This window comes from Pundamilia nyererei, unplaced genomic scaffold (genome assembly GCF_000239375.1).
Source record: "Pundamilia nyererei isolate P.nyererei 1_Seehausen unplaced genomic scaffold, PunNye1.0 scaffold00013, whole genome shotgun sequence".
Lineage (NCBI taxonomy): Eukaryota > Metazoa > Chordata > Actinopteri > Cichliformes > Cichlidae > Pundamilia > Pundamilia nyererei.
The window spans coordinates 881,945-903,134 of NW_005187414.1; the positions used below are offsets into that span (position 1 = coordinate 881,945).

Consider the following 21,190-nt stretch of genomic DNA (forward strand, 5'->3'; position numbering starts at 1 on the left):
TCTGCTTTTATAACGTCCTTGTGCTTTTTCTACATTTAGGCTTATTTCAGTGTGAACTCAGTTTTTAGTTTTGAATTTGGTCAACGAGGCCAAAGCAAATTTTCTTTTTTCCTTTTGTGGGCCAGTAAAGTAGGAGACAAAGGAGGAGAGAAATTAGCAGGGACATAAATTTGCATGAACATGTGTTTTGGCTGTGAGCTCGCAGCACAGCTGCCTGCGCAGCTCCTTTTTTGGCAAAACGTAAAGGCCGGGGCAAGTTTGTCAGAGCAGTGTGTCGCAATCATCACTCGGGAAAGTTGGCCTGTGAGAAGCTGCGAAGCTGAGATTTATTTACTTTACAGTTGTTAACCCGGCTCTGCATGATGCAGTATCACATCAGTGCTGATGAGACAATTTTTTCATTTTTTGATCGTAGAAAACATTCAAGCGTCCAGCTGTGCAAGTCTGTGGTCCACACGGCGTCTCCGAGAAGGAAGTGACCGTAGTGTCTGCGGTCACTTCCTGCGCCCTCCCCCCACGCTGCTGGTTCTTCTGCCGCACCTTCAATGCTTTATTTTCCCTTCCTGGCCCATATTGGATCTATTTTCGTTTTAATCCAGTGTTGCATGATTATCCCTTCCTGTGCTTCCTCTTTTTTTTTTTTGACCTCAGTCTCCATACTCACGGACTCTGATCTAGATCATTTAAAGTAATTAGATTACATCTTTCCTTAACGTCTGAACTGTTTATTCACATCTGTGTGATTGTTGTTTTGTGCATCTGTGTTAGTATGATCACTTAAAGGATCCTTGTGCATCCACAGCCTGCTCTTTTCTTGTTGCCTCGAGGCTCAGATAATAACTGGATGGATCTTTGTAATTCGTCGTCAGCCTCGCCGTCACACCAAGTATTAAATTCACTCTCATAGCAGCTTTCTTTTGTCTTTTTGCAGGTTGCAGTGGTAAAAGTGAAAAACACTGACAAAGTTTTTGCAATGAAGATTCTCAACAAGTGGGAGATGCTGAAGCGAGCAGAGGTGAGTATCTTTGGTTACTGCAAAGTTTATATACACACAATATTAATAAATATTGATCACTCATTTAAAAAACAAAGTGCCTGTCTGAGCACAGAACAGGCCTTCACTTGCAGGTTCTTGCAGAGCTGCTTGTTGCATGTTTTTCTCATCGACCTCTCCCGACAGTCTCGCATTCTTGTCGGTCCTCTGGGTCTCCAGTCTACATGCCTCAAACGTCACAAACCAAACGTGTGTGCGCACAAACGCCTGGATGTAGGAGAGGACATAAAGCCACACACAGACATGCATGACGAGCATGCTGTCGTCGTGAACACGAGCCTGATTTTATTTCAGGTTTTTAACTTTGAAGGCGGCCGGAACAGTTTCAGTTTCAGTTTTAGTCAGACTGCTGAGATTGAAAGATCACGGAGAGGTCGGGTGTGTGTAAAACATGAAAATGTTTTTATTTCTGTAGATGTGTGGAGCTTTTTATAAGAAACCAAAGCATTTGTGCAGATTTGGCTGCTGATATTGTAGGTGGGCAGGATGGATTAGGCTTAAGAAATCAGGTTATTTCCTAAATAACTGAACCTCCACATGTCATCAGATGGATTTATGTCCAGACAACCTGATGCCTGATGGAGCCTCCTCCACCTGCATCGTACAGTAGTGACGCCTACTTTTTGTAACCCTACATTCCAGTGTTCAGTGAGCTAAGTGGAGGCGAGCAGTCTTATCATATTTTTCTTAAATTTAAAATTTGGGCTTTATTCAGCTACTCGAGTCCAACGCTGCCAGCGTTCCCTGAAGCAAACGAAAGGGGCTGATTTCATGTGTTTAGCAGCAGCTCGGGGAGATTTTACACCAGCCCTGTAAGAATGATCGAGAGGCCAAAGGCGAGTTGCTAACATGCTCCCAGCTTTAAGCACACACTTGTATAGAAGATTGGGACCTTTGACCTCACGTAGTTTCCAGTACGTGTGACATTCATGGTTTGTTGCATCTCTTGCCAGACGGCATGTTTCCGGGAGGAGCGGGATGTGTTGGTGAATGGGGACTGCCAGTGGATCACCACCCTGCACTACGCCTTCCAGGATGACAATAATCTGGTACGTCTGTATATGTCTGTGTTAGATGAGGTAACGTCCCTTAATAAGATTAACCTGACTTCTCTCCACGACCCTGAGTTCAAATGCCACAACTGTCATTCCATTTCCCACATTCTCAAAGCAAATGTTTTATCCCGAACACCTCCCCAAGTCTTAAAAATATACACGACTGCCGCTCTGACCAGTTATTTTTAAATGGACCTGTAAAAGTGACATCATTTAGGTGTTTTCCCTCTTTGTGAAAGAAGAGATGGACGACTGTAGATTCATTTCTTGCAGCTTTGTTCTTGTTGTTCCAAAAAAGGCTGCTCTTTATTAGTTTGCCTCTAAGCAGTGCTGCACAGTTTCTGCTGTCTGACACGTTGGCGTCTGTCTCTGTAGTACCTGGTGATGGACTACTATGTGGGCGGTGACCTGCTGACTCTGCTCAGCAAGTTTGAGGACCGGCTGCCGGAGGAGATGGCCAAGTTCTACCTGGCTGAGATGGTGCTGGCCATCGACTCGGTTCATCAGCTACACTATGTCCACAGGTGAGAGGAAAGGTGTTTTGGCACATTACGAAATCAATATGTGTGCGTTTACAGAATATGAAATAAATAACTTTACAGAATCTATACACTACTACAGTAGGGCTGTGCAATATGACCAGAATCTCAGGTCTCGATATCAGACGTCTATCATCTGATATCGATATAAATCACAAAAATGTAACTTTTTCTGTAAATTCTGTGACTCTCGACTTGCATGAAGTGTTTCCAGCTGCGCGTCGTGTAGCTGGAGTCGAGTGTTTTAACGATGCATGAAACGACACATTTTTAGACATAAGCTGTAACGGCGCCGTTTTCTTTGTGAGTATTTATTACACGGCGTGCTGCGGGGAGAAGCTGTTCTAACGTTTGAGTCTAAGGTTTGCATCCATCCAGAAGTGCTTTAGTGATATAGATATATTACAATATATATTAGCAATAATATAGATATGTGAGTATATTACAGAAATGGGTCTATTATGGTATGTTATAATGTACACGGTATGAAGTATGTTGTGAATATTCTATAACTATAAGTATGTACAGGATATGAACAGGATATAAATATGGAAAACTATACAGAATATGAAATAAATAACTTTACAGAATCTATACAGTAGTGCAGTTAAGAAAAGTGAGATATGTGGATAATTTCTACAGAGGCTATATAAAGTGCTATTAATATATATAATATATATAATATATAATATTATATAATATACGCAGCTGAAAATGGCGCAATAGCTCCACGTTGAGTAATCGCTCATCACTGTGGGAAGCTGTGATTGCAGTTACTTTAAAGAAGGTCACAGCTTGCACAATATCTAAACGTCACAATGAAAATGCTGCACACGAGGCTTTTAATATAACACACAAGCAGCAGACAACAGAACAAACAGATTGCATTTGCAGAAGTTTAAATTGGACTGGCAGAGCAGTGCAGTTGAACCTGTTTACATCCACATGTCAAACATTTTCAGCTATAAAGGGCTTGATCTGGTGACGCTCCTTTGTCTTACAAATATACACGGCTGCCCCTCTGACCATTTATTTTTAAAGGAACCATTAAAGGTACATAATTTGGGTGTTTTCCCTCTTTGTGAAAGGAGATGGACAGTTGTAGATTAGTATCTGGCAACAAAGCAGGCCAGTGTAATCTGTGCTCAGCACCAACCGACAGAGGCTTGTTTTAAAAAGAGCTGTTAAAAAGCGCAGTTTGCCTCAAGAGTTGCTCAAAATACAAAGGTTGAAGGACCCTTTTTACTCTAATAGCAGCTGTAGCTAGCACCCAGAGCAGGGGTGGGCAACTCCAGGTCTCGAGGGCCGGTGTTAGATCTCACCCTGAATCACATGATGAGTTCATTACCAGGAATCTGGAGAACCTCAAGACCAGTTGAGGTCATTTAGCCATTTAAATCAGCTGACACGTCTAAAACCTGCGGGACACCGGCCCTCGAGGCCTGCAGTTGGACAGCCCTGGCTTAGAGCAATGTTACAACGTTTGGCTGCGGTGCAGTGTAGCTTACATGGGACATACATGACCCGACCTCGTCTGGTAGTGCAGCGTCTTTAGCTGTCATATCATTTCAAGTTGGAGACACTTTCCTCTCACTCATTTCAAAGACTTAAGAATAAACCACCTAAAAGCACATTGTTTAGAGGGCACAGCACGAGAAAGCATTCTTCTCTCTGAAGTAGGTGCCAAAAGAACTTTCCAGCCAATAGGAGGATGCCCTCGGGAGCAGGAGATACAGTTCTTCCAGACAGGAAGCAGTCACATTGGCATGTTAACATAATTACAGTGTCGCTTTCGCCAGGGGGCTCGTCACAGCAGTTTAGTTTAGGGAGCAAGGGAGTGATGGATAGACTGGGAAAGATGAGAGATGGATGTAGAAGGCAGGGTCACGCCGTTCGGTATTTTGGGTGTGCCCCCAGTTTGTCAGATCTCTAATACACCACAGCAAACACAGACACACTCTGGGAGATGGCAGTGCACTTATGGAGACATGTATGTACACATTTCTGAGGATGAAAGCTAGCGAGTCTGTTCGAGGAGGAGACAAGAGTGCCGAGCCACTAATTGCACAGTGCTATCGAGGGGGGGGGGCAGCAGTGGATGGAAAAGGGACGGGGGAGGAGGGGACGGCACTGTTTCTCTTCTAGTCCCCTCGTGGACTGGTTGGGACAATAATGATGGGGTATGGGAGGTGTGGGGGTGGGGGCGTGGTGTGTGTCCGTACCAACCCCCCCAGCTCCTCCCACAGCTCTGCCTTCCACAGAGTCTCCGGGGAGATCTTTGCTTTGTAGAGAGTGGGGACAGCCAGACAGGTCCCCAGAGGAGGGTGTGTCCTGCTGAGCAGTCCCATCTGATGGGCTGTGTGTTTGTGCGCACACACATCAGGGTGTGTTTGTCCTGCTGACCATCTGCATGTGCCACTTGGGTTTGTTTCCTTTTCCTATATGTACGTTTAGGGCCGTGTATTAACGTGTCATATAAAGGATTACACGCCTGTTTTTAAAGTCCACCCTCTGTTCATGACTCTGGCTTCAGTGCAACTGAAACACTGTTAGGAAATGTAAGTGGGCAGACTGTCGCTCTGCGCCGTCTTCATCTCCTCACGTTTTCTCTGTGATGCCGTTTTCTGCTGGGAGAATTTGAGGTCCCGCTCCAAATCTCAAGTGACCCATTATCGGGTCTGCACCAAGACCCCAGGTGCAGAGGCCATAAAGGGGCCTGTTGTGTTTACCACTGATGCTCCTATTAAACAAAGTTTCAAGGACAAATAGAGTAAAATAATATAGTGGTGTTATCCACAGCTCGCTGACCTCTGACCTTGTTGAAAACCCATCAGTGTTTCTGTCGCGATGACAGGTGATGCCATCAGTTTTCATGCATTGTGACTCACTCTGCAATCCACAAATATTCACGCTGAACAAGGCTTATGACTCGCACTGATGAAGTTGGAGCATACCGAAATGAAAAACAAAGAGTGGATTATGAGATGTTTGGTGCGTTCTAGTTTACATCAGTTTTATTTTGTAGTTTGCAGGATTAAAAATACAACACTGAACACAATCCTTATATAAATTATTCGCACAGCTAACATTATTAGCTTACAGCGTTTTAGTCCACGCTTTAATATTCTGCTCGAGTGTTTTGCTGAAAGCGTCACTGCTTTAAAAAGAATATTTGCAGCCTTGTTGACACTAATGTAGTTAAAAAGAGCCGACATGAAAGGGACGGAGCGCAAAGAGCCTCGAGGTCGACCGTCTGTCCCCTTCAGCTGAGTCCCACGAGGGACAGCGTGTGGAAGTCAGATGCAAAAGAAGACAATTTATTCAGTGGTCAGTGATCTGTGCCTCCCAGAGGGCCTGGACAAATGTTTCAGTAGCTCAGCATGGCTTTGTGCTGCCGAGCGCCACATCTGTCTGCCTCGCACACTGTGTGTGTGTGTGTGTGTCTGTGTGTACAATTGTGTATGGCTGAACAGAGGAACGCACACATTTGATGTCATCATAGTCTCATATAGAAACGGGTCTGCTCCACTGAATGTTGTAGAGGTGTGTGTGTGTGTGTGTGTGTGTTGCCAGGTTGATTGCAGCCTTTAATGTGTTTTACTATTGATGAGGGCCCTGCATTTCTCACTGAGGGCTCCATGAGAACAGAGCTCTCTTATAAACACCTTCTAATAAGTTACAAGTAGCTTCCTTCACATTGTTGCACACGGTGGACGTCTTGCATGGAGCTGGTGCTGCTGAATTTCAGAACACTTCATTGATCCCTGGAGGAAATTATGTAAACAATTTGATGGAAGTGACGATTATGAGAATATTTTCAGTACATTTACAGCAGGAAGGGTGTGTGTGTGTGTGTGTGTGTGTGTGTGTGTGTGTGTGTGTGTGTGTGTGTGTCAGGATCATATGACAATAGGTAAGTAGGTAAAGCAGCAGCCCTGCAGTGTGTGGGAACCTTTGATTCTCCTCCTTTGTTGGCAGTGTCATGTGATGCCAGAAGTCACAAAGACAGCAGTTCTTTGAACCGGTGGCTAACAATGCTTGGCTGGAGCCATGTGGACATGTCTTGTCCTTGCAGTCTACAGAGCTGGTGCAGGCCACATTGTGTGTATGTATGGGGGTGTGTATTACGAGGTGGCGTCCAGATGGCCCTCACAGATGGATTCTGTGGCTTTAAAAGAGATTACCTTGCTCTATTCCCGTCTCGGCGCTTCTCCTTAAGACCTCAGGAGCCCAGTGACACAGTAGCCCAATTAGCTGTGCTAACTTGCCTAGCCTAGCATTAGCCTAGTGTTAATGGTTCCTGTGGTTTGTCCATGAGTGGACATTCGAGTAAGCACGTTATTGTTAGGCTGTGTGTGTGTGTGTGTGTGTGTGTGTGTGTGTGTGTGTAGCTTCTATTAGCAGCAGAATCCACCATTCCTCACCCCACCATGACACTTTGTCTGCCACGCAAATACATTTGTACACATTTGCACACAGGCACAGCACGACGGGTCAAACCATGCTGCCTGCTCTCTGGCAGAACAGAAATCGCTGAAGCAGATTAGGGCCTTCGAGCAGCTGAAACACCTGCGCATGTATGAAGCACGCACACACTCCTCCCTACAGAGCCACGTGCGAGCAGTCTGGTCCGATACTTGTAGGTTCATGATTTGTCAGGTCTACACAGTGTGAGAGTCCCACTCGGGTGATCACTGGTTACCCAGTTAAGTAGACAATTATACTTTAATGAAGCTCAAAACTGCTGCTTAGTTATTTCAGATAATCGATGATTATATTTTGGGGCTTCATTTCATGTTCGTCTTACAAAACCAAATGCTGATAGTTGAGAATAAAAGTATTAGGATATTCATTTCTATAATATCCCAACATCATCATCTTCTATGATGATGATGATGCTGCTGTGGGGAACAGACATACAGTGGTTTGCAAAAGTATTTGGCCCCTTGAACTTTGTCACATTACCACAAACATGAGTCAGTTTTTTGGACTTCCAGGTGAAAGACGGTTGTTTATTTGTACAAATGTTGGAATCATGTATGATTGTCGTTCCACTTCTCATGTGTGCACCACTTTGTGTTGGTCTTTCACCTGGAATTACAATAACATTGATTCATGTTTGTGGCTGTAATGTGCAAGACTGTACATCTGCCACTGACTGATATCCACTAATAATGTAAGCCAACCCTTATATTATTCTCCCTATAATTAATTATATAGAAAAGTCAAAGTGCTGTATTTTTTCAGCGTCATGCTCAGGTTTGTTGTTCCCTCAGTTTCAGTTTGTTCGAGTTCAGGCGAGATCCATAGCAGTGATGCTCGTTGTTGTCCAAGATAAATCTTTGCAGGCGTAACAATGCTGTCTGAGAGATCGTGATGGTGTTTATGCTCTTCGATAGTCTGACTTTGGGTTCTTGTCAGTTGCTTGTGGTGTTTCTGCCTGCAAAGCTCATGTTATTCCACACTTGGGTAGCCTATGTGGTTTTGTTCCAGAAATGTACAGCATCCACTTTGGAAAACGATGTCCAATCTGGAACTCATCTGTGAGCGTGCAGGCTCTGCAAAGAGAGAAGCCTCGCTAAGCCTCGCAGCGAGCTGTAGCCCAACTTTGTGTCTGTACCAGTCACACGTGTGCAGATATTCCTTTAATGCACAGTTTTATAGGTTGGTGATTTAGTGTCGTCTCTGAAGACGAGAGCTAGCTAGACCTCCCCCGCCCCCCTGCTCCATAAGATGGGACCATTAACACTTCTGGAAAATGACAGAGGCTTCACATGTGGCTTTAAAGAAACCTCTCGCTGAAGACGGAAGCATCAAAGAGCCGTGTCTTTGAGTACTTAAAGAGAATTTAAGAAAGACCATTGAAGAGGAACTCGTAGGTTGAAGTTTTTATCTGAAAACAAATGATGGTTTTACAAAGTCGTTACCTGCTGGCTGCTGTTTTATCAGCTGACCTGGACTTTCTGTCATCCAAGCGTTTTATTGGATGCAGCTTTTGCTTCTTTATGTGTGTTCGCTTTTCTCCATTTGATTTTAAAGTGATATTTGGAGCCACAGATATTAGGAAGCAACACTGACTGATGAGGAGCTAAAGCAGGCTGTGCTTTTTAATTTACACATGCTCTCATTCCTCTTCTCATTAGTGTCAGTGTTGCCCGTGTTTGTGCTTGAGCGAGCGTGGGGGTGTGTGCTTGTTTTGGACATTAGATTTATTTTAAGCAGAGCCGCGCTCGCCTCACTGCGCAGAAATAGCTCAGTTCTGTAACCTGTTACATCAAGTGTGTCAGTGGCTGCAGAGTTGATCATCTTTCACTCACCTTTGCATTTGTGCGTTGCTGCCTTTAAGGTCCCACGTGTTGCTTTGGACACTCGTTAAAGAGGTTTTTATGTGGCCTGTAGGCTGTGTGTACTCAGGCGTGTCAGGGCTCAGTGTGCTGATAAGAGACTCCAGGGGAAATCGCCCGAATGGTCAGACGAGGACAAACTATTTTTACCCATAATGGTGGCTCCAGTTACGCCTCTGTTTCATACCAGTCCGAGCCAGCATCTTTGGGGTTGTTTAGTATGTATTCTGACTATTACGCTCCTGAATGCAACCTCCACACTCAGTTACCCATGTGGGTGCTCTCTGTGGACGCAGGTCTACGCTAGACCAGCTGAGCACCTGTTTAACACTGTGACACGAGCTCGGTCCTGTGCCTGGAAACACTCTGAACACTCAGGATTTTATATGGATGCACAGCACAGAACATATTCATGCATCTACTATGCATTTCTTCATAGTTGGTTCTGTAAGTACATTTTTTTCATTTATTGACGCAGGTGTGCGATCTGCTTTAAGATGAAATTAATACAGTGTATTTTACTTCAAGATTCAACAAACCATTTTTAATTAGATGCCTTACAAAACAGTCTGGGTCACTAAATTTATGGAGTTTGATGTAATTTAGTGCCGTCTGTTCATCTGTGTGGTGCTGGTCTTCAGCTTCATGAGGTGCTGCGTGTTGTCTCTGAAACAAATGCTTAAAATAAAAGATATTCTTAAAGCTTTCTCAGCTTATTCACATTATTGAGTGCAAACAATAAAATGGATAATTATTCAAATGACCCCTACTGGTCATTTAGTTTTAAAAGACTTGAATTGGCAGATGAAACGGTGTCTCGAGTCCAGCCAGCGCATCTGTGACGTCACCGCGTCATCAGCAGTAGTAACGCAGAACAGCCGCTCTGCTCGGCTCGTGCACATCAGAGCAAAAAGGATGAGGGAGTGTGTGTGTGCGTGTGTGTGCGTGTGTGTGTGTGTGTGTGTGTGTGTGTGTACTTCGGGTACAGCTAATTCCCACAAGTCCAACTATTTTCAATGTTTATTTTTTCTTTTGCTCAATTTAAAGTTGTCACGCTGCTGATGAATGGACTGAGGCAAATTACACTTAACTGAATCACAAATGTATCTGAATTATACTCGTTCTTTAAAAGCAAGCTGAGACAGTGAAATTTCCCCAAGTTGTGTAACGTAATTTGATGATAATTGATGGGGTATGAGATCAGGCTTGTGTGTTTTGGACGGGCCATGTGTAGGTATTGTTTTATTTGGCAGAGTGTCCCATTTTCTTCATCATCTTTATTCTTCTGAGAATCGCTCGCTCAGTTTGTCTTTTCCCCCCTTTTCCCTCTTCTATCCTCCCTCCATCCTCACTTCCTCCTCTTTTCAGGGACATCAAGCCCGACAATATTCTGCTGGATATGAACGGCCACATCCGCCTGGCTGACTTTGGCTCCTGCCTCAAACTCATGGAGGATGGGACGGTAGGTTTTTACCACACTGCTGCTGATGCCTCGTTTGGGCCAAAGCAAACATACCAGAGCTTTTCTGACCTCCTTGTCAACCCCCGGGGGTCTCCCAGGAGGAGAGTGCGGTTCAGCTGCTTGGCTGAGCCTGCAGTTTGTGATTCAGACCATTCTCCGAGCCCCATCCCAAAGACAAGAACGGGATGAAATAGATGATCAAAGAAATTCTCAGAGGGATGATAAGGACTGTTTGAAAAGGAAAAACCAGTCTACAAATAGATTCAATGTAGGGATGTATTTCTCAGGTGTTTTGTGCATTAAAGCAGCTCTTTGAATAAGAAGCAGATACAGAGAAAACAGCCCAAATGTTTAGTGTCACTCTAACTATTCAAACGTGCTCTACAATGTAATGTTCTCCCAGTTAGTCCTATTATAATGCAGGCTCACTGAAAGTGAAGTCACTGGAGTTCTGTAGATGTAAACAAACGCTGCCTTCCTGCCGTGGTTGAGTTTATCTCACGTGTTACAGAATTTCACCTTTAATTCGTCGTCATCTTTACTTTACACGCACAAACCTTTGTCACCTCTTAATTTCTTTGATATACTTTGTCTTAAATTCTCTGCTAGGTTCAGTCATCTGTGGCTGTGGGAACCCCAGACTACATCTCTCCAGAAATCCTCCAGGCTATGGAGGATGGGAAAGGCAAATATGGGCCAGAGTGTGACTGGTGGTCCCTGGGGGTCTGCATGTATGAAATGCTGTACGGCGAGACTCCTTTCTATGCAGAATCCTTGGTGGAAACCTACGGGAAGATCATGAACCACAAGGTGAGCTGACGAAATTAAAAGGTGTAACGGTAAAACGCTCGCCTGAAATTTGCCCAGTTTGACCAGTAAACACTTCGTCAAATGCGATCATGTCTTGAACAGGAGAGATTCCAGTTCCCACAGCAGATCACAGATGTTTCTGAGGAGGCGAAAGATCTGATTCGCCGACTCATTTGCAGCCGAGAGCACCGATTGGGTCAGAATGGCATCGAGGACTTCAAGCAGCACCCCTTCTTCGCGGGTACAGGCTCCACCTTTCTGTCGCACACAAAGATTACCTGAAAAACGTTTACCGTTCGCTGTATGCTGCTTAATAAATGCATCTCCTTGTTTTTCACCTTCGACCTTTTAAGGCATCGATTGGGATAACATTCGCATGTGTGAAGCCCCCTACATCCCAGAGGTCAGCAGTCCTACAGACACCTCCAACTTCGATGTGGACGACGACTGTCTCAAGAACTCGGTACGTTTGGAGGAGTGAACGCCATCCTCTCACGGTGTCGTCTGACTGGACGTATTCATACTGACGTGCAGATTTCACATGATTTCAAATCCTTTCAGGAGACGATGCCCCCTCCCTCTCACACTGCTTTCTCAGGCCACCACCTGCCCTTTGTAGGTTTCACCTACACAAGTAAATGGTAAGTGTTAACAAACAGTTTCTGCCTAACAACCAACTCTTACTACAGCTGGACTTCCTGTGTCTTTGCTGATGATTGTTAAATAGCAAAAAGAGGAGGAACAAGTCTCTGACGCCTCTTCCTGAATCAGACTTTCTTCATTTAGCCTCTTTTGAAAGTCGTCCTTCAGACTCATAATGACTGTGATAGCGAGCAGATGCTATTTTGCTCCAGTGTCCAGCAGTTGTCACAGGTTGTCTTCATATGTAATGACTTTATTTATTTTTAAATGGATTTCCTATACAAGCTGTCTCAGCACGTGGTGTGAGGAGGCGGGGGAGATTAGCTTTCCTCCCTAATAAGGTGATGTTGCTGTACATCCTCAGGCTGAAGTGGTACTCATGAGAAAGCACCAGACCCACCAGCTGCTTCCTTATCTTTTCAAGCCTCAGTGATAATAGCCTTTTCCTTCCTTTCTGTCCTTCTGTCTCTTTCTCGCTCCACCTCGCGCTCCTCGTGTCCTTCTGCTGTTTTCTCCCATGACTCAACTTTCAGCTTATCTCTGTCGCCATCACTTCTCTCTCCCCGATCTTTCTTTGTATTTTCCCAATGACCGGTTTGATGTCATCAGAAACCACCAGCACCAATGTAAATAGTTTGTCCCCCCTCCTCTGTAGCACTCTGTCTGATCGGGGTTGCCTGCGACAGCTGGGAGGTGAGCCGGGGAAGGCCGGGCAGGACAAGCTGGATGTTGAAGTGCAGCGTAGCCTGGAGGACAGCCTGGCCACCGAGGCCTACGAGAGAAGGATTCGCCGCCTGGAGCAGGAGAAGCTAGAGCTGAGCCGCAAACTGCAAGGTGAGGTCGGAGCAGCGTGCATCATATGCACACAGCCATCATGAGGCATGAGCATCCAGTCTGCACATGCTGAACTTAAAACCTTCCACTCTTGCCAGTATGGCTTTTAAAAGGCCTATAAATGATGTTTCTGATGTGCCACAGAGTCGACTCAGACGGTGCAGGCGCTGCAGCACACAGGCGAGGGCCCCCTCAGTGCTAACAAGGAGGTGGAGATCAGGAGCCTGAAAAGCGAGATCGACATTCTGAAGAAGCAGATCGCTGGTCAGGACACAGTGCAACGCTTTTCCTTCTGAATCAGCTCCTGATTGTCTCTGACAGACACAAACGGCAGCAAATGTGGTTGTTTGGCAAATGTCTGACAGTTTCAGTTGCGTTTCAAACCAAGCGTGTGTTCGTTTCAGACTCAGGCCAGCTGGAGAAGCAGCTGGAGGATGTGACGCTGGCTCGGAGAGACTTGGAGGACTCGTCCAAACACATCAAGACTCTTGAGAAACAGATGAAGAGCATCACACAGGAAAGGGATGACCTACAGAAGGTACGGCTAGTGTTTCGTGCCATTCTCTGGATATTTAAAGAGCTACAAACGAGTGTGATTTTATTGATCAAGCTGAAATAACAAGTTATTGGACTACTTTGTGGGAGGGATCTGAAATGCTCAACTCTGCTGTCGTCTGTCGTGTTCAGGATCTCATGGACGCCAGCGAGAAGTTGAAGGTTCAGTCTAAAGAGCTGAAGGAAGCCCACAGCCAGAGAAAACTGGCCATGCAGGAGTTTTCAGAGCTGAACGAGAAGCTCACAGACCTCAGGTAGAAGCACGCGCCCAATGCCAACCGCCGACTGCTAGAGTTTCTTTAGTAATGTTTTTTAACAAAGTCCCGTCCATGAATAAAACGCCCACGCTGGATGTCTTCCTGTCCCGGTTCACAGGTCGGCGAAGCAGCGCCTGGTTCGTCAGCTGCGTGACAAAGAGGAGGAGATGGAAAGCCAGAATCAAAAGGTGGAGGCTCTCCGCCTCGAGGTGCGAAAGGCCGAGAGGGCCAAGAAGGAGGTAGAGTAGACTCCCCCGTGGTTGCTGGCACGCCCTGCTCTGTCCGTGTTCACCTACTCGAGCTTCATCCAGACGTCGCTGTGACTTTACGCACTGCGAAAAATGTAACGTGTGCAATCGCTGCAGACGTCCAGAGTTTCATGTCCACAGATCACAGTGGCACAAAATGACGTGAAACATTGAGACGTTGTTCCTCGTGTGTTGGTAGAGCAGCATTTACCTGCTTAACATGTGCTGTGTATGATCGGTGGCAAGAAACAGTTTGTGAAGTTTATCACTCTATAAGTACGACATCATATATAATCTTATTTCCACTCACGGCCTGAAGGTAGATGGAGAGAACCAGTCATGCAAATGGAATGAAACCAGTAAGTCGTTTATTTAGAAAAATCCCTCAGCGCTGCATATCTGTGATGGGGACGTGTGCGACTGGTAGAAATTCAACACGTCTAAGAACGGTCTATGAGCTCGAGCCTTTTTGTTCGCGGCTTCGGTTCTGGGACAGTCGTCCCATAACACGAACTTTATTCTTGGACCAAGACTGAGGCCTGTTCACACACTTGTCTTTGGTCCGATGTCCCGACGTTTTCTTTTCCAGTGGGCTCGTATGCTGCGTCAGTGGTGACAGGCTGTCCTGGGCCAGTTCTGTTTCATCCACGTCATCTTCATCAGACTGCACGTGTCCTCTCAGAGAGCTGCAGCTTTCTGGTGTTTAGGGCTCCTCTGGTTGTTGTTATTAACCTGAACATCGGCCAACAGAGCGGATTTTACCCCCGGAGTCCAAACCGTTTGTTTCTAACAGAAATGTCATTTCACACTGTGATAGATCCTCAGTCTTTAAATATAAACAGGCCACTCACTCAGTGTCCTGATGCAGAAGTTGCTCACAGGTTTAATGTGTTTGTCTCTGTAATGTAAAATATTTGTGCAGAAATCTAGAAACGTGTGTTCACAAAAGACGTGTTGCAGCTGCGACATGTTTAAAAGCTCGTCTGCTTTCCTCGTTTCATCATCAGATGGAGGCTCAGGTGGAGGAGCAGGCGGCCGAGGCTCAGAAAGAGAAGAAGCTGAGAGAGCGCAACGAGCAATACAGCCGACAGCTGCAGGAGGAGCTGGAGGGGCTGAAGGTGAGTGTTCCCAGCTTTAACCATTCAAAGTACTAATGACTTAATCACCCCGATGGAGATATTTTAGGGTTTTCCCCTGCATGAGTACAACGAGTCTCACTGGTACTCTTTTCTTCTCCATACAAATCTTTGTCTCATTCCCACCACCCAGGTGAAGCAGGCTGGCTCCTCTGCTGCCCCGGCCCCGGCGGATCAAACCCAGGAGGTCGGGCGTTTACGTGGAGAAATGGAGAAGAAAACGATGTTCTTCGAGGAAGAGTTGGCCCGCAGGGGGGCGCAGTACAGCGCCGAGCTGAAGGCGCTGCGTAAAGAGCTGAGAGACGCCGAGAGCCAACAGCTCAACCTGCAGAAAGAGATCCTGATGCTCAAAGACAAACTGGAAAAGACTCGTCGTGAAAGGTATCGCACCAGTTTGCCTTTCCTGGGGCTGCTGTTAGCGTTGGTTCCCTTTAGGTTTGTCTTTAATACGTTGAGTTTAATTCTTCTGTCGTCTCTTTCAGTGACGATTCCACGAGGTGATTACTGTTAACGATAGCTTCATCCCATTAATCCCCTTTGTGCTCTAAATATAGTAGAACTCCAGCCGCCCCCTAACATTTCCATAAATTGTGTTTAGATGGATCGTAAATATACCAGCGAGAGTTTCCCAGGCACACTGTCACAGTGTTTGCCCCACAAACATGAGTGGATTTCATTCCCAAGGCTGCACTAGTCCAGCTGTCCCTTTTATTTTTAACATTTTAAATTTACAGCTAATGGTGATAGTAGGCTGGTAAAACAAACCTCGATGCTTGGGTCAGAGTGGGTGGAGGAAAGGTCTCACTAAGCCGGCCCGTTAGTCAGAGCTGGAAGGATGCAGGTCCCCAACTGAATTTGAAAGGTTTTAACATATGTTACCTTTATACCTGTAATGTCCTGATTACCCTGAATGACTCCTGTTCTGGCATTTTGGGTTTGGGAGACCCGTTACTGTACTGTTAGTATTTTAAATGAATCTGCAGGAGACGCACAGTTTAAAGCTGTCTGTGCTGCAGCAAGCTATTAATCTCTAATATGTCAAAAAGAGCTGGAAACCCTTGTTTCTTACAGCGGCTGACACACATCCTGATGTTTGCTCTGCTGCAGATCAGCATCACTTATTCTTGCGTTTGTTTATATGGGGCGTGTAAAGCTGCAACATGCAGACGATAGAATAATTCTGCTGTAAGACGTCTGTAGAGAAATGCTTCAGATCTGAGCGTTTGTTTAAAGGTGTCACATCTGCCCCTCGGTTCATCCTGGAGCACAAATCTAAACCAACAGTGCCGTCTCCACAGGCCTGTTCAAACTTCACTGCAGTCACTACTCAGTAATGGTTGGTGATAAAATGAGAGCAGCAGAGGCTGAAATGGTAACAAAATAAAAAGATCTGTCAAAATGTGTCAACGTGGAGGTTTTATACCAATAAATGAGAAGAAGTTGTTTCTTCTGCGGCACTCAGGCTCACCTGATCCAACTCTGAGCCGCTAGTTTAATACAATTTGCATAAAAACGTGTTTTTGTGGCGCTTTGTTTTGGTACCCTGTCCCATCCTGCCTGCTGTTAGTGCCATATTACTCCCACTGCTGTCTAAGTCGGTTTCAAACGCAGCACTGTATCAGATCCTAGCTGCATTAATGTGTTTGGGCTGAATAATGCATCTCGGTGTTTGATCTAAGGTTTGGACAGATGTGGGAGGAATTACACGAGAGCTCCAACAGACGTGTTGGTCTTAATGTTAAAATGACAAATGCGAGAAATCAGATGGAGTTTTGCATTTATAAATTGTGGGTTGGGAATAAATGTAAGTTTATACAAAGGCACAAGTTTTACAGTAAGTCTGTGTGTGTGTGCTTTTTCCCCGTCCAGCCAAAGCGAGCGGGAGGAGTTTGAGACAGAGTACAAGCAGGAGTACGAGCGAGAGCGAGTCCTGCTCACTGAAGAAAACAAGAAGCTGTCCAGTGAACTCGACAAGGTGCCACATCTCTATTTATACACAAAGTGACTGTCAGCGCACAAACCTGGGTCATCTCTGTCAGTCTTTAGTGAGCTCTCAACACACACCAACACAGCGCTTTGACCCCAGCTAACCCCAAACTCTTTCATCACATTCCTCCTCCACCCCGCTCTCCCGCCAATGCCAAAGAAATCACTGTTCAATATCCTGCGTAAAAACAGCCGTCGCCGCCTCCACAGTGGATGGGATGACTCTCTGGACTGAGCTCTGTTGACTTTGGAAGTTCAGAAAGGCCCTCGTTTTAAACAATGTCTCATAAGCAGGAGACATCCTGACATTATATCACTGTACTTATTTGTTTTGTTAGTTGATGAAGATGGATTCGATCTGCGTGTGCGTTAGCGCCACCACCACCTTTTCAGCACGTTTTGAAGTGTGTAAAAAAATTCTTGTTTGACTCGTCTCACCTTTCAAAGGAGGCTCCAGAGTTCACACCAAACTGCTTCGTCTTCACTCGGCACCATTCGTGAAACGACCTGTGGGCTGGACTTGTGTTCAGTTTGTCCAACTTTCCAACTGCATTTGACCTCCATCCTTGTTTTCGGCCTGAATTTCCACGATCAAAGAAACATCGCAGGAAAAGCTGTTTGCGTTCAGTGTCAGCTGTTGACAGAATGAAATTGGCAGTGAATAAATATGAAAAGACATCCCAGTATGAGAACATCATCCATTGTCAGCGCGAACTGTTTTAGCAGCAAACATTATGGTTAGAAATGAAAAAGGAATCTGGACCCTGGTCAGGAATATCTGCAGTTTCTTCTCCAAGAGCAGGCAGATGTGATTGATCAGCATCGTTTGTCTCCCCACAGAGGTTCTTGTTCTGCCTCAGCATCGTCAATGTCACGTTCTTGGACTTGCAGTTAAAAATAAACTCATTAAAAACTAACAATCGTTATCAGCTGGTAAAACATTGCTGTACTGAGAGATTTCACTTTCAGAGAGATGCTTGATAATAAAAAGTGCATCTTTCTGCCTTTTCACAAGTCAGACACAGTTGAGCGAGTCTCAGCATCGCTTTGGTCATTTGCACTGTTACAATGTTGCTGTTTCAGATATTGAGGTCTGTGTATGTGCAGGAAATCTGAGACAAAGGTTTTGGTTCTGTGTGACCTCAAAGAGAGCAGATGTCCATATATGGTCATCCTGTGTATCTGCTGCTCAAACCTGCTGTTTATCAGAGGTGCTCTATCAGAATAAACTGAAACGTCTGGTTTAAGACAGAATTATTCACAATTCAAAACTTCTTTATCTTATACTCTGTTCATCTAAGCAGAACAAAGTGTAAAACGCCCATTTAAAGAAGTCGTGGGCAGAAATGAGACAGAATCTCTGACATGCTTTGCTTTCTCCAGCATGAAGTATTTTGTAGAGCTTGCTTCGTTAATGGCTACATCCATGATTTCCTGGCATCCGATGGTCATTTCCAAACCCGAGTAGCTGCACATCTGTCACATCTGTGTCGTTCTGGACGTTTTCATAGTAACATGAGGTCAGGGCTGTGTCGAGCATGTTTCATGCCTAAGCTGGTGGATTTGCCCCCAGAGGTTTGCATGCTGGAGAATGTCACACTGTCAGTGACGTAAAGCTTCTTTACAACACTGACATTTGCGTTTGCTGGAAACCAGCTTGTAGACCAGTTGCAAAACTATCCCACTTTCCTCATTCCACAAATATAGTGAGCAGTGAGCTGACCTCATGTCAGAGCATCTCACCCTCACATGTGAGGAACACGCGTGGTCCTGGTGTGATGGAGCAGCTGGGACTGAATCATAAAGTCTGTCTTCAACAACACGCTGATTAATTTTACGCGAGCACCCGAGCCTCTCATGTTCACTGACAACACGAATGGCAAACTGTGTGTAATGAGTTCGTTTACCAGGCGTTAGACTTTGACAGCTTTGTGATTTGACACTTTACAATATTGTGTTTAATAGCATGCTCTCCTCCCCCACGTTTGTTCTCATTCCTGTAGCTAACCACCATGTATGAGAAGATGAGCAGCTCCAACAGGCAGCTGGAGGATGAGATGAGGGAGCTGGCTGATAAAAAGGAGAGTGTAGCTCACTGGGAGGCCCAGATCACAGAAATCATCCAATGGTAAGACGCACGCTCATATATGCACGCTGCAACCTTCTCAAATGTCCCAGATACTTGCTGAGGCATACGCTTTCCCCCGCTGATGTTAAAGCGCCAATTCAAAGACGTTTATGTTCAGTGTGACAAAGTGCGAGCAGACACGCTTCTGTCTCGTAGTGGATTGGGTTCCTTGTTGGAGTATAACTGCAGCATTTCTCACATGCCGCTGCAGATCAGAGCTGCTCGGCCCTGCCTTCCACTCAGATCACTCCTCAGTGCAGCTGACACCTCGCCAGCTGCTCAGCCTCTCACTGTTGGACAAGCCTAAAGTCTTTACATAGCACACATACCACACACACACACACTTCAGACATGTAAGTACAAGTGTTGAGCGTGGTATGCAGGTTTAGAGGAATGTAGGGATCACTGTTGCCCCCTGGTGGCCGGGGTTTGCTACTGCAGGGGCTAAATAAGGAAGCAGGATCACTTGTAGGTAAAAACAAAATGAATGAAACATCCTTTCACGACACGAACTCTGATTTTTGAATGTCAAACGTGTGTGGCGTGCGCTCTGTGAGCGCCAGAAAATGTTTACGTTAGTGTCAGCGTAAGTCTGTGCTGTGAACACGTCAGTTTATTCTACCTGAGTGTTCAGGGTTAGTGAGCGACTCACCTGCAGGCTGAACGTGTCTGTTTTGTGTTGGTGCGTGTGGTGAATGATGTGTAAGCAATGGTTAAGTGTGATACGGGTCACAGGACCTGAAGAGCATACAGTGAAAAGGCGCGTTTACAGAGTGTGTGTGTGTTTCCAATTCTGCCACTGAAGGATGTTTGTAGAGAGCTTCAAACAGCCCATCAGTGCTCGTACTGACAGAGATACATCTTTATATGTAAAATAAATAATGATATGGTGTGTGTGTCTCAGGGTGAGTGATGAGAAAGATGCTCGGGGCTACCTGCAGGCTCTGGCCACTAAGATGACAGAAGAGCTGGAGGGGCTGAGAAGCAGCAGCCTGGGAGCGAGAGCCACGGTAAATAAACACGTCGTCTGTCTGCTGCAGAACTAAAGGAAATCCCTTCTTGTTGTTGTTGGTAGAAACTAGTTCAGTGATTATACATTTTAAAATGATGAAGCCAAAGTGAATGAATATCATCAAAGAAGCCAGTCTTTCACTCTTACACTGACAGGTAAGTCGAGCAGCGGTGAGTCCCTTTCTGTCTGGTGATTCGCTCAGTTTCTGCTTCTGTCTCCGTTTCAGGACATGCCGTGGAAAATGCGGCGTTTGGCCAAGCTGGACATGTCTGCGCGCCTGGAGCTGCAGTCGGCCCTGGACGCTGAGATCAGGGCAAAGCAGAGCATCCAGGACGAGCTGAACAAAGTCAAGGCCGACAACATTTCCACAGAATGGTATGACTGCTGAACTTTTTTAAAAACAACTTAAACCAACTTTTGCTAAACGACAGCTAACGTATCATTGTGTCTGATCGATCAGTAAACTGCAGGAAGTTGGAAGTAAAAACCAGGAACTGCTGGCTGAGATCGAGCGTCTGAAAAAGGAGACGGAGGAGCTGCGGCTACGGCGAGGTGAGCACGCGTGCTGTGGCTGAGTGGGCGCTGTGCACTGAAACCGTTGGAGATTATCACACTGCAGGAGGGTTATGCAGCAATCAGACGCTCGGGACTCTTAATGTGTACAGACAAATGTATTGTTGCTTGGGGCTCATGAATGTGCGCCCCAGCTCTTTGAGGCGGTCCTGTGACTCGTGTAAGTCACCCTTTGATGTTTTGATATTGTGTTCTTAACAATGGTTGTGTTGTTTGTCCTGTGACTACAGGTGTCAAGCACCAGGATTCCCAGAATTCCTTCTTGGCTTTTCTCAACGCCCCCACCTCAGCTCTCGACCAGTTCGATGTAAGCATTACAGAGAAAATCTGGTTACGAGCACAACAACTGAAAGATTCAAATCCATGACTTTCAAGACTCTGCTCTCCATTAAGATGTTTTCTTCACGCTTTCATTATTTATTTTTCACCAGTTTTTATTTTTGTTTTGTCTTTTGTTTTCCTCACATCACTTCCTGCTACACAAGGATTCTTATTCCTCATCCTCATCTTCTTTAATTGAGTTTTGGGAAGATGTAAGTTTATCTTGGTTAGTTG

At 45.5% G+C, this 21,190-nt stretch overlaps 1 protein-coding gene across 6 annotated transcripts in view; it reads left to right on the plus strand.

Moving 5' to 3' along the window:
* Positions 1–21,190, plus strand: part of cdc42bpab (CDC42 binding protein kinase alpha (DMPK-like) b) — a 66,140-nt gene that overhangs the window by 32,428 nt on the left and 12,522 nt on the right. For 3 of the 6 annotated variants that reach the window (XM_005724819.2, XM_005724821.2, XM_005724820.2), the window contains exons 3-24: positions 932–1,015; positions 2,008–2,103; positions 2,485–2,633; positions 10,361–10,454; positions 11,064–11,264; positions 11,367–11,505; positions 11,618–11,727; positions 11,826–11,905; positions 12,562–12,740; positions 12,885–13,004; positions 13,145–13,278; positions 13,428–13,549; positions 13,671–13,791; positions 14,808–14,918; positions 15,070–15,317; positions 16,806–16,911; positions 18,926–19,050; positions 19,955–20,060; positions 20,289–20,437; positions 20,523–20,614; positions 20,866–20,942; positions 21,121–21,168. In XM_005724819.2, the coding sequence (XP_005724876.1) occupies positions 932–1,015; positions 2,008–2,103; positions 2,485–2,633; positions 10,361–10,454; positions 11,064–11,264; positions 11,367–11,505; positions 11,618–11,727; positions 11,826–11,905; positions 12,562–12,740; positions 12,885–13,004; positions 13,145–13,278; positions 13,428–13,549; positions 13,671–13,791; positions 14,808–14,918; positions 15,070–15,317; positions 16,806–16,911; positions 18,926–19,050; positions 19,955–20,060; positions 20,289–20,437; positions 20,523–20,614; positions 20,866–20,942; positions 21,121–21,168 (2,691 nt within the window). The remainder of the gene's footprint in view (positions 1–931; positions 1,016–2,007; positions 2,104–2,484; positions 2,634–10,360; positions 10,455–11,063; positions 11,265–11,366; positions 11,506–11,617; positions 11,728–11,825; positions 11,906–12,561; positions 12,741–12,884; positions 13,005–13,144; positions 13,279–13,427; positions 13,550–13,670; positions 13,792–14,807; positions 14,919–15,069; positions 15,318–16,805; positions 16,912–18,925; positions 19,051–19,954; positions 20,061–20,288; positions 20,438–20,522; positions 20,615–20,865; positions 20,943–21,120; positions 21,169–21,190) is intronic. The other 3 variants (XM_013908695.1, XM_013908697.1, XM_013908696.1) reach the window with 1 other exon arrangement.